This window comes from Anguilla rostrata, chromosome 17 (assembly GCF_018555375.3).
Source record: "Anguilla rostrata isolate EN2019 chromosome 17, ASM1855537v3, whole genome shotgun sequence".
Taxonomy (NCBI): Eukaryota; Metazoa; Chordata; class Actinopteri; order Anguilliformes; family Anguillidae; genus Anguilla; species Anguilla rostrata.
Window position 1 is genome coordinate 23,179,977 of NC_057949.1, and position 12,592 is coordinate 23,192,568.

The window sequence follows — 12,592 nt, forward strand, 5'->3', positions numbered from 1 at the left end:
ACACACGCACACTGTGCTTCTAGCTGTTCTGCACCCATTCCATCATTATATCAGGTTCTTTTCTTGTGATAGGTATTTACCACATGGTGGACTTTGCTCAAGCACAGGCAATACCGCTTTGAAATTCATTTTATTCTGGGACAGCAGATAACCAAATGTATGTATGTTTTTATGCGCACATGTAAATATATGCCAGCTTTTTTCCTGTGACTGATGAGCCAATTGGAGTCACTCAATAAAGTTTTGTCTTATTATTTGGGCACCATAATGATATAAATTGTGCTCATATAAAAAAATCATATCTCAGCCCATCATATCTCAATCCTATTAATCCTGCTTTTGGCTGATCCTGCTGATTCGGCCACATCGATAATTACATATATAAAAGAAGCAATAAACTGAATTTCCCCCTCATGTCTCGTTATGACCTCATGACCTCACTCACCGTAGGAGTGGCCTGTCATCCACAAGGAAGGACTTCCTGTCCGTGGCATCCAATGGTGATGGGCAGGATGGGCGTGGGCAGCAGGATCTGCACCTAATTGGCTGGACTGTAAGGAAGCCCCGCTGGGAACCATGAGGTGAGAGGTGAGATCACCGTGGCAACTGCTAGAGGGATGGATCCTGGCGAATTCAACCCTCTCCTTGTTGTCCCTAAAATTGATTTTAAAAAAAGGAAGATAGATGAGACTAAGCATAGCAGGACAGGGGGGAATAAGATGGTTAGGGGAAGTTAAGTTAAAAAGTAGAAGGACAGGTGAGAGTGAAGAGTGTAGCACGTAAACAATAAAGCACAACAGGTAAGAGTTAAAGCTGCAGGACAGATGAGAGTTAAAGGTAAAGTAAGACAGATGAAAGTTAAAGACTACAGGACAGGTGAGAATTAAAGACTACAGGACAGGTGAGAGTTAAAGACTACAGAACAGGTGAGGGGTAAGGCACACTCCTCACCTGATAAGCAGCTCTCGTTCTCGGTCCAGGCAGGACAGGCCAAGCTGCTCTCCACACAGCCTCTTCCTCTCCTCGTCTCCATCCGGGTCCAACGGAAACACGGAACGCGACACGCCTGAGTGACCAATCACAGACTCAGCACAGACCAACTACAAACTCGGCAGTGACCAATCACAGACTCAGCACAGACCAACTACAAACTCAGCAGTGACCAATCACAGACTCAGCAGTGACTGATAAAAGACCAATAGTAATCTTGGCAGAGACTATTCACAGACTCAGTGAATACCAACCACAAACTCAGAATAGATCAAACACAGACTCGGCAGAGAGCAATCATGACCAATCACAGTCCAGAACGGATCAAACAGACTCATCCCAGACCAATCATGACTAGTCACAAGCACAGCGCAGATGAAACACAGACTCAGCTAGCAGTGAAAACTCAGTCCTCTCCACCTTCTTCCTAGTGACGCCCCCCCCCCCCCCCCTTTAACATGCAGCCCTCTGACAACGTTTGCTTCGCTCCTAATTCCCCATTCAGCAGATTTCGGAAGATGCACACTGAGACAATGTGCCCACATCAAAAACAGCGGATGACTCACAGGCTCAGTGGCGGAGCAGTACGCATTCTCTCATTTGATGAGATCAAACGGGCGGCATGCCACTCTCCTCTCTGCAGCTGAGAGCTGTGCGCGCGCACACTTATCTCAGTTAAACGCACGCACGTTTCCCACAATGCCGAGAGAGGAAGCCCGGCACACGAGCGGTAAGTGCGGCTACCGCTCCCCGACCCAAAGGCCCATCCCCTCCTCCTCCTCCTCCTCCTCTTCAATCGAGCAACCCTTTCCACCCTCTTTAACCCCGTCGGCCATTTTGGCTCTCCGAAGCGCTGAACCTCATGTCATTCTGTTTGGGGGCACCGGCATCTGGCTGTTTGTATAAATAAAGCGGTTTGTACTTTGGGCCACAGCAGCGAGGCGGCTGTTTATTTTCCATCAGCTGGGGTCTTCCAAAGGCCGAAAGATCTGACAGGTCGAACAAACAAACACCAGGCTCCATACGAAACCACAGCTGTGCAGGAAAGCACGGCGCCCCATCCCTCTACTATCCCTCTCTCTCTCCATCTCTCTACAACTCCCTCTCTCTCTCCATCCCTCTACAACTCCCTCTCTCTCTCTCTCCATCCCTCTACAACTCCCTCTCTCTCTCCATCTCTCTCTCTCTCTCTCTCTCTCCCTCCCTCTACAACTCCCTCTCTCTCTCCATCCCTCTACAACTCCCTCTCTCCCTCCATCCCTCTACAACTCCCTCTCTCTCTCCATCGCTCTACAACTCCCTCTCTCTCTCCATCCCTCTACAACTCCCTCTCTCTCTCCATCCCTCTACAACTCCCTCTCTCCCTCCATCCCTCTACAACTCCCCCTCTCTCTCCATCTTTCTCTCTCTCTCCCTCTCTCTCCTCTCTCTCTCTCTCTCTCTCCCTCCCTCTCTCTCTAACTCCCTCGATTTTATCCAGCTTCATTGGCATAATGAACATACACACGTACTGGCAAAACATGCACGTAAAACAGAAAAGCTCTCTCCCTTTCTCTCTCACTCTCTCAGTTTCATTTAGCTTTATAGGAATGGCATGCATACACTCGTACTGACAAAGCATGAAAATGAAACAGCTCTCTCTCTCTGTATGGCTCTCTCTCTCCATCTCTCTCTCTCTCTCTCTCTCTCTCTCACCTTTCATGCCGGGTAGCACCCTGCCCTGGCGGCTTTGGCCGGCGTGACCGTCCAGGGGACGGCAGGGCGGCTCCCTCTGCCTGGCGACGGCTACGGCGATGCCGACGGGGGGCTGGCGCACCTCCCCCTCCCCCGGGTGCACCTCCGCCACCTCCCGGGCTCTCCCTCCGCAGTCCGGCCGGTCGCCCTCGTTGGGCGGGCCCTTCCGCGGGGGCAGGGCCTGCTTGCTGCCCTGCAGGACGCAGCTGCTCCCGCTCCCGCTCCCGTTCGCGCTCGCGCCCCCGTTCCTCAGCGTGCCGAGGCCGCCGAAGGGGCTCTTCTGGGAGAGCAGGAGCGGCTGCTGCTGGCTGCTGTACTTCAGCAGACTCTTCATGGCGTTCCCCTCGCCCTGGGGCCCGTGCAGGTCCTGGGGGCCGGGGGACAGGCCCATCCCTGGCTGCTGCTGCTGCTGCTGCTGCTGCTGCTGGCCCTGAGGTCTGACCCCGCCCCCGGCCACGCCCCCTCCAAACGACTCCAGGCAGGCCTTGCGCTGCTCCTCCTCCGGGTGGATGTGGTGGGCCCTGACCGCCCAGGGGGGCAGAGACGCCAGCTGCTGCTGCTGCTGCTGCTGCTGCCCGTGCGGCTGCTGGTGCCCGCGGCCGCCGTAGCCGAGGGAGGGCGCGTCCATCTTCCGCTTGGCGTGGTCCTGCCCGCCCCCGGCCTGCGCCAGCTCCGCCCCGTCGGGCCCCGCCCTGTTGTGCTGCTGGTGGCGGATGCGGGCGACCTTCTGCCCGCCGTCGCGCTGCATGGCGCACACGCCCCCCCCGCCCTGCTGGGGCGCGGCCTTGGCGTCGCGGGGCGGCGTGCCGGGGGGCGGTCCCGACAGCGAGCAGTCCTGGTAGGCCAGGGCGCCGACCGCGCCCCCCGAGTGCCCGCCCTTGGCGCCCTGCGGCAGCGAGGGCCGGTACACGTCCACGTCGGCGGCGTTGCTGATGCAGTCGGCGCTGCGGGACCGGGGGCCCGGGTGCTGATGGTGCTGCGGCTGCTGCTGCTGCAGGTGCTGGTGGTGCGGCTGCAGCCAATCAGGGGCCTTGTCCGCTTTCCCGTACGCGTGCTGCTGCTGCTGCTGCTGCTGCTGCTGCTGTTTCCTCTGCCAGCTGCCCGAGGGGTGGGGCAGCGGGACCCCGCCTCCGCTGCCGCTCTTCTCCATCCCCCTGTCCTTGGCGGCTCCGCCCCCTCCCGCCCCGCGACAGTCCGGGTGTCCCAGCTGGAAGGGCCCTCCGCCCTTCTCCCCCAGGTGCCCCACGGACGGCACGAAGGTGGGCCCCGTCACCTTGGGGTCGCGCCCCCCCGCGGGCAGGCCCTTCTCGTGCGGGGAGGGGTTGGCGAGCGGGGCGGGCGGGTGCGGGTGCGGGGGCGGGCAGTAGAAGTCGGGCGGGTGGTGGTGGTGGTGGTGGTGGTGATGCGGGTGGTGGGGGTGGTGCGGGTGGTGGGGGTGAGGTTGGGGGGCGTGGTGGGCGTGGCCGGGGTGCAGCTGCAGGCAGTGGAAGCCCCCGGGGTTGCCCCCTCCCGACGCGGGGCCCACGGGCAGAGGCGGGGGCACGGAATAGGGCACGGAGTGGTGGAGGACCTGCCCCCTCTCCAGACAGTCCGACGGGTGCTCGCTGATCCGCATCTCCCCGCTCACGCCCTCTTTGCCGCAGCGCCCGTTTGCCCCCGCCCCCATGTGCCTGGCGGCGGCGCTGCTCCCGGCCCCGCCCCCTGCCCCCCCGCAGCTGGACAGGGAGCCTTTGGCGCCGGCCCCCGACTCCCCGCCCGCCACTTTGCCGTTCAGCAGGCAGGCGCTCAGGGGCTTGGCGCGGGCCAGGGGGTGCTCCTTGTACCCCATCCCCCGGCTGCCGTCCTCCTCCAGCGGGGCAGCGTGCTGAGGGTAGTGGGGGTGGTGGTGCTGGGCGTGGGGAGGTGGGTGCAGCCCGTGGTGCTGCCTCTCCTTGGCGTCCTGTTTGCCACCGGCTCTCTCCTTCTCCTTGTGGCCCTGGACCGGCCCCCGCTCGACCTCCCCCTCCTTTGGGCCCTTATTCAGCAACCCTCCCCCCGAGTCCCGCTCTCGGCTGCAGGACCCCAGGGGGTGCCCCGTCCCCGTTCGAGGGAGGGGAGGGAGGCTGTGATTGGATGAGAGGAGGGGGGGCTGGGAAGGGAGGCTTCGGAGATAGAAATTCTCTGAAAAAAACATTTAAGAAAACAAAAAATAAATCAAATGTTTTCAATCTTCTTGGCCTTGGACCAACGGTTCATGCTATGAAAAACAGCAATCAATGACAATCATATGATTTAAACTGCCAGCAAGATCAGCGTCAATCCAATTTATAATCAGCATGTCAACCGTTCCACTGTCCTATCTTTTATGTGCTGAATTTGATCATTCCCATTTTAACTGATGTTTTTTCATCATCTTCCCATGGCGTTGATGCTGACTGAACCTAACTCACCTTTTTGGGTGTCATAGAAACGGTGCTGCCCGTAGAGGACACTACTGTTGCCATGGTGATCCAGGTGGCTCATGGGAAGGAAGGTAGGGGCCAGGCTTCCTGAGAAGCGGGGATACCCGGGGGCTGCTGAGACAGAGAGAGAGAGAAAAAGGGAGGGGTCTGATGAGGGAAAAGCTAAACAAGACACCCAAAATGTCCCTGGCCACTTCACAGTCTCTTCCAGTACCATAACGACAGCGCATTATACACGGGTGGCAATCGAGACCAAGCAGAGCCAGATTTTAGGGGGGAGCTGAAGATATTGAACCCAACCAACTGGTGGCTATCAAATGTCTTAGGCAGGGAGGAGAGTGAATGAAGTTTCGCTTCCCAAATGCCCACGGCCTCCAGTGAAGAGCAGAATGGCCCTTCTGTTCCTACAGCTGCAGTCTTTCAGAGGGCAGCCTGCACTCCCCAACGGGCCAGAGGTCAGAGGGAGGTAAACAGCATCCAATCAGCTTCCAGGAGCATTGAACTCCCGCACTGGGAATGCGGCAGTGCTCCATACGGACAATGATCCCGAGACTAAACAAGCCTTTATCGCCTGTGTGTGTGTGTGTGTGTGTGTGCGTGTGTGTGTGCATCGCTGGTGTGTGTGAAATGTGTGTGTTTTGCAGTGAGAGAGAGAGAGAGAGGGTGGGAGATGAGTGTATGTGTTTGAGTGAAAGGACTTTGATTCTCAGTCCCTATAGCCATCTAAAATACACAACTACCAACCTGCAGAACCTCCCCCCCCCCCACCCGCCACTAGTCACCAGCACCTCTCAGAAAGGCAAACAAAGTTCACATCTGTCCCTCCCCCCTCCCCCATCCCCCATAATGCTTCAGGTCACTCGAACAGCGATCTCTTTGTGCAGGCCGGAGCTTCAGTCCGCCTGTCCGCACACTTGCCGGAAAACCCGTCCCGTTCATGCGTGTGACGGTGGACGGCGCGCCGATGGCGACGTGGTCGAAGGAGAGAGAGAGAGATCACACGTGCGTCCGAGAACCCTCACCCATCTGAGAACCGGGAACGTTGTCGTACGAGACAGGCCGGAATCCATCAAGTCAACCCCCCCCCCCCCCCAAACCCCGTCCTCCACTTCCCAGATTCCATAAATACCCCAAGCAGGGTGGCCCTGTACCATTATCACCACCATTAAGCACAGCTCAGCAGGAAACGGGGCTGAGAGCAGAGACAGGAAGCAGAAAGATAGGCCTATTGTACATGTTTTTCGTAAGGACTGTCAGTTGATCCAGAAGATTTCTTGACCGTTTTTTCCAATTTGTTGAACTGGTATGTTAATCGGATGTTGTTGTTACTGTTTTTACAATGTTGCTTAATGTGATGTTTGTTCTCATTAAATGCTTGAATTCCAAAACAACGGTATTCAATATGAAATTACACAGATTTAGTTGCCCGGAACGACCTTAGGCAAGCAAATTCTTAGCTTGTAGATGTCAGCTCGAGCTTGTCACAACTGTTATAAGAACTTAAACTCTGTTTACAATGCAAACATTCGACTGTTTTCTTCTGGCACGGTGCCTTTTGCATCCACCTTTAAACCAGTCAACGCGCGAGTCATCTTGTAAATTCCCCTGAACTGCACTGCGTTTCACTGGGCTGCTTCTCCAACAGGCTGCTGACAGCTGTATCGTGACACTGGGTGATTATTTCAAACAGTCTCCATTGAAAGATTCTTTGTTGCTTACATTTCTCTGTAGTGAATGGATTTTGCATGTAATTTGCGTAAAAAAAACAAACCAGGTTATTTTTTTGTTTTGCTAATACACCTGTTGATTAATTGCTCTGATACATCCATCATTAGAGCTCTTACTTGGACACGGAACTATGATCATCATCATCATCAACCTCATGATAGGGCTCGGAGCTATTTTTGGGGGCTTCAAGAAGTGAGAGACAGAGCAAAAAATAATGTGTGTGTGTGAGAGAGAGAGAAAGAAAAAGAAATAGAACTGAGAAGGGAGAAGGAAGCTGAAGTGAGAAAGTGAGTTAGCCTGCAGGTGACTGAGCTAGATATGAGGTATGAGGTCACAGCCATGACATCACCACCGAGTAGGTTCATACAGCTTCCTTTAAACACCCATTGGTTTCATTCTGCTGCCAGGCTCTCAATTTTAAGCAGAACCGAAAGTAGGGGGGAAAAAATGGCAGCACACTGGGAAATGAAAGCCAGAATTGTTTGTGTTGGCTCGGGGAACACTCTGTGGCCACAAAAAAAAGTGCAAACGCAGTTTACTTTGGTAAGGGGTGGGGAGGGGGGGGGAGAGGCAGTTTAACAGAAGTGTCAAATGTTTCACCTTGTAAAGAACACAATGGATGTGGTGCGCGTGGTGACCTGGGAGCAGGAGAGCTCCAAACCCCGGGTCGGGCTTCAGGCCCTGTCTGATTTGAATTAATGGCACACGGAGCACGCATAAACAACCCCCCCCCCCCCCAAAAAAAAAGGGAAATGCAGAGTTTAAGCTTCCTCAGTGATAAAAATGGGGGGGGTAGGGGGCGGGTGGGTTGGCAAAGCGGTGGGGGTCAGTAACTCTTCTGACTCTGTTTAAAAGTCTTAACACATCACAATTGCACAGCGCACCTCTTTTTCCGCCAGCAGAAGTCTCGGAAAGCCTGTTGTTTTCTAAAAGGCTGTTTTTTTTCTGTTTAGTTTTTGTTTTCGTGGCACTGGGGGGGGGGGGGATTTCGGCACCGTGGACTCATTTCCGATGACGGCAGCCGTTGGCCGCGTAATCCTCTTTCACACAACGGGCTCCTTGTTCCCGGTAACTCCGCTTCCTTTCGCCGTTTACCAAAACTCGGCGGGGGCAGAGAGCGGCCATCGCCGGGCATCGTCGCCCATTCGCTCGCGGCTGCCAGCGTAACCCCCCCGGAGGACCAGCAGTAATTAACTGGGACCACTGCACCAACGGCGAACAAAGCCAGGGACGGCTGGAAAAGCTAAAGTGCTACAATAAGAGCCACAGCAATAACAACAACCATTCAAAGGGCTTGTCGGCACAGATAGTTCCCACGGCCTGACAGTGGATCAGTCAGGCTTCAGTCACATTGTGGGGATTTAGGTTTTATGGTCAAGGGTCAGGTAAAGCCGATCTTGGGCCACTTGACCACCACACTTCTCTTCCCTCTCTCCCCCAACAATTTTCTTTCCTTTCCTCGTAAAAAAAAAGTCCTTCCCCGCAAGTCGACTCGACCGCTCATGTCGACCGCCTCTCGTTCAGTCGGAGGTTCGATCGCTCGGTCACTCGTTAATCTCGACCGCACCTCCACCTGGGCTCTCAATCAGTCCCACGCTTCTTCAGTAAAACCCCCGATTCATTCAGTCACCTGATCACACAGTCACCGAAGCGGAGATCACACCCAGCACCTGAGATCTCACACTCGATCACGCACAGACCCATTCCACGCGTCCTCTCCTCGCTACGGCCACTCGACTTCAAAAAGGTCCAATCGCAAAGTTTCAGAACGCGGCGATCCTTCAAAATATCGTTCTGGCCTTCACAGTACGCCAGGGTTCAGCAAATCAACCGGTCTGATTGTATTAATCAAAGCGGCCTGCCGTCCCGCCTCAAACAGTGGTCCCATTCAGAAGGAAGAACGGCGAATTACAAACGGAAAGCGGAAACGTCGCAAAGATAACGGGCCAATCGTGAAAGGGTCTAACGAAGTCTGGACGCTGGGCAGTAAAAACAGTCGCGACAAAAACAGCCCGCTGCGATAGGAGACCGCAGAAGCACCGGCAGAATGAGATTATAGAAAGTGGCAGGAAGTTTGGACAAAAAAAAAAAATAAATGAAATAAAAAATAAATAAAAACGGAAGAAAAAGTAGATAAAGCAGGAGATCAGCTTTCCCTCGGAGCGCGTTCTGATGTTCCCGCCAGGACGAAGACGGAGCTGGCGGCACGTGCCGAGCGCTGGAAAAATGCCACCGGCAGACACGTGAGGGGGGGGAAAAAATAAACAGGAAAGACTTTCCTGTCCCCTGGGAACAGCGAGAACAGGGCTCCGGCAGGGCGCTCGTTCAGGGCCTTATTTTTAAATGGGGGGAAAATAGTTTACCCCCCCCCAAAGCTGAAAGCACAGGCAAACCACCTCGGCAGCGAGCGCGGTCTGATGAGTGTTTGAGGGCAGACTGCACAGCATTTTCCTACTCACAGACCCACACGGACTGAGGACCTCACACAATGCACACTTATGGGTAGGCGGGGGGGGGGAGGGGGGGGTCAGTCAAATCTGTACTTTTTTCCTGAGGCAACAGGGTTGGGGGGGTGGGGGGTGGGTGGGGGTGGAGGACAGAGGATGGTTGAAGTTCAGGCCTGAAAGAGTGTGAAAATCCCTACTGCTTTCAGAAAGATCTAGTTCAAGAATCTAGTACATGCTCTCTAGGAAAACCATCAGAGATGTCACAGAAACAGTGGGGAGAGAGAGAGAGAAAGAGCGAGACACTGAAAGGGAAGGAGGGAGGGGGACAGAGGGAGAAGGAGAGAGAGAGAGAGAGAGGAAAAGGTGGGAGGGATGGGGGAGCAGAAAAAAACGGAGACAAACCTGCCTGTCAGAACCACTAATTGAGAAAAAGCAACATAACGATTCAGACACAGAAAGGGAGGGGAAGACCGATGAAGAGAGAGCATATTCATGTGCAAGGGAGAGAGAGCGGGAGGGGGGGTGAAGGGGGGGGTATGGTATCTAGCCAGCTTTGCTAATTGGTAAGAAATGTTAATGAGCGGGGAGAGCGATGGAGCATGGGACAGGGAGATGGAAAAGGAGATACAGAGTGAGAGATGGAGAAAGAGGGACAGAGTGAGAGATGAAGAAAAAGGGACAGAGTGAGAGATGGAGAAAGAGGGATGGAGTGAGAGATGAAGAAAAAGGAACAGAGAGAGGAATGAAGAAAGAGGGACAGAGTGAGAGATGAAGAAAGAGGAACAGAGAGATGAATGGAGAGAAAGGGACAGAGAGAGAGATGGAAAAAATACAGTGAGAGATGGAAGAAGGGACAGAGAGGAATGAAGAGGGACAGAGTGAGAGATGGAGAAAGAGGGACAGAGTGAGAGATGGAAAAAGAGGGACAGAGTGAGAGATGGAGGAAGGGACAGAGGGAGGAATGGAGAAAGAAGACAGGCAGGAAAAAAGAGAGGACGTATCAGGCTAGATGGGAGGACCAGTAGAACAGAGACAGGTGCAGAAGAGAAAGAAAGGAGACAGAAAGGAGGGAGAAGCTGTGTAGAAGGCAGGCAGAGGAGGAGGAATGCAGCACTACAGAGAGGAAAGAGAGCGAGTGAGAGAGGGGGATAGAGAGAGGAGAGGGGAGGGGAGGGGAAGAGGTGAAGAAGGAGGAGGGTTATTGCCGTCCCTGCTGGCTGACATCACTCCTGTGATGACTCTGGCTGGGCTCCAGCTGGCAACAGGCCAGACTGGGTTGTTTTCTGCTTCCATTATCTTCAAAAAAAAAAAAAGCTTCTTTTTTGATTCTGTTGTTTTGTTGTTCAAACTAAAATGGGGACTAAAATGCTGTTTTCAGATGCTGTCACATCTCTCAGTGGCTGTAACTGCTGTGTGAGCGTGTGTGCATGCGCGAGTGCGTGAGTGCGTTTATACATGCGCGTGGACCATGTGCACACTAATGCAAACACTCTCAGAAAAGCACACAATTACACACACACACACACACACACACACACATACACACACACGCACACACACACACACAGTGAGAGCGGAATCGGCGTAATTGCATGGCTGATGTTGATTTTGATGACTTGCTTTTTATGCAAAACAGAAAATAACAAACAATATGCAATTATCTTCAAGAGGGAAGTGCGGAATGATGCTGACGAACAGGCCGAATTCAATCATGCTCTTAGCAGGCTATAAGCAATTAAACTGCAATAGAGATAATGACTTCCATCACCAGCTGTGTAATAATCTTGCCCATTATCACCAGCATTACTTTTATTGGAATTGCTATTATCATCATTATTGTTATTAATATTATTACATTTGTATGTAGACAATAAGGTGATGCCAACAGCACGTTGAACAGAAAAGCTAAGTTTGCATGAATGTATCATGAAGCCAGGATGATTATAGAAGGGACTGCCACTTCTCCCTCTCTTTCTCCCTCTCTCTCTCCCCCTCCACTCTCTCCCTCCCCCCTCTCCCTCCCCCTCTCTCTCTCTCTCTCTAGATAGGTTCAGTAGTTGAGTTACAGTAGACCTGGGTGCCAGCAGTAAGGTCTCGCTGTGCATCCTGCCAACATCAGTTACAGTCCGCTGTTCCCTGTCCTCCATGCAGCTGCCAAGCTTACAGACACAGGCAGCTTAACCCACAGTCTGCCACAGGGCCATGGCACAGCACTGTTACACTGAGCACCGCACAGGCTTACAGACACAGGCAGCTTAACCCACAGTCTGCCACAGGGCTGTGACACAGCACTGTTACACTGAGCACCGCACAGGCTGACAGGCACAGGCAGCTTAACCCACAGTCTGCCACAGGGCCATGGCACAGCACTGTTACACTGAGCACCGCACAGGCAGCTTAACCCACAGTCTGCCACAGGGCCATGGCACAGCACAGACACCTGTCTAATAAACCAGTACAAACAAGCCAGGACATACAAACACAAGCACACACACGCACATACACGCACACACACACACATGCATGCACACACACTCACAAGCACACACATGCACATACACACGCACGCACACACACACGCACATACACGCACACACACACGCACACACACTCACACACACGCACATACACGCACACACACTCGCACACTCACACACACACACACACACACAAAAGCACGCACACATATACACACACTTACACACACACACACACACACACAAGCACGCACACATACACACACACACACAAGCACGCACACACACACACACACACACACACACACACACACACACGCTGAGGTTCACCTTCGTGTGAGTGTGGGAACCAGATCTGAGAGGCGCTGGAGTGCGGTCTGCTGTGAAACGAGGGCGAGGAGGGCGAGGAGGGGGGTCTGGAGGGGTGAGCTGGGTGTGAGGGGGGCGACCCCAAACTGCTGGCCAGGAAGGTGAAGGAGGGAGACGAGTTCCCCATCAGTCCACTGCCTGATAGAGAGAGACAGAGAGAGAGGGAGAGACTTATTAACATTGCGTCTACATGGCCACACTTTACATAACATGGCATAAATGAGCAGTTACATATTTTATATTTCATTTTGCACGCGCCCGTTTCGACAACATTCAGCTTCGGTCCATCCTGCCGATGATTTCCCTGCCATCGACCGGAACGGAACCGAACGTAACTGAACCGTGGATGAGCGTCCCCACAATCAACGGTTCTCAGGAAAAGGTGCAGGAGGCGATGGGAATCCCC

General features: G+C 53.8%; 1 protein-coding gene across 9 annotated transcripts in view; it reads right to left on the bottom strand.

The window, feature by feature from the left end:
* Positions 1–12,592, bottom strand: part of LOC135243054 (BAH and coiled-coil domain-containing protein 1) — a 95,341-nt gene that overhangs the window by 33,162 nt on the left and 49,587 nt on the right. For 7 of the 9 annotated variants that reach the window (XM_064314534.1, XM_064314540.1, XM_064314538.1 and 4 more), the window contains 5 exons: positions 12,148–12,324; positions 5,154–5,279; positions 2,686–4,884; positions 952–1,066; positions 446–654 (listed from right to left, as the gene is read on the bottom strand). In XM_064314534.1, coding sequence (XP_064170604.1) covers positions 446–654; positions 952–1,066; positions 2,686–4,884; positions 5,154–5,279; positions 12,148–12,324 — 2,826 coding nt within the window. The remainder of the gene's footprint in view (positions 1–445; positions 655–951; positions 1,067–2,685; positions 4,885–5,153; positions 5,280–12,147; positions 12,325–12,592) is intronic. The other 2 variants (XM_064314542.1, XM_064314539.1) reach the window with 1 other exon arrangement.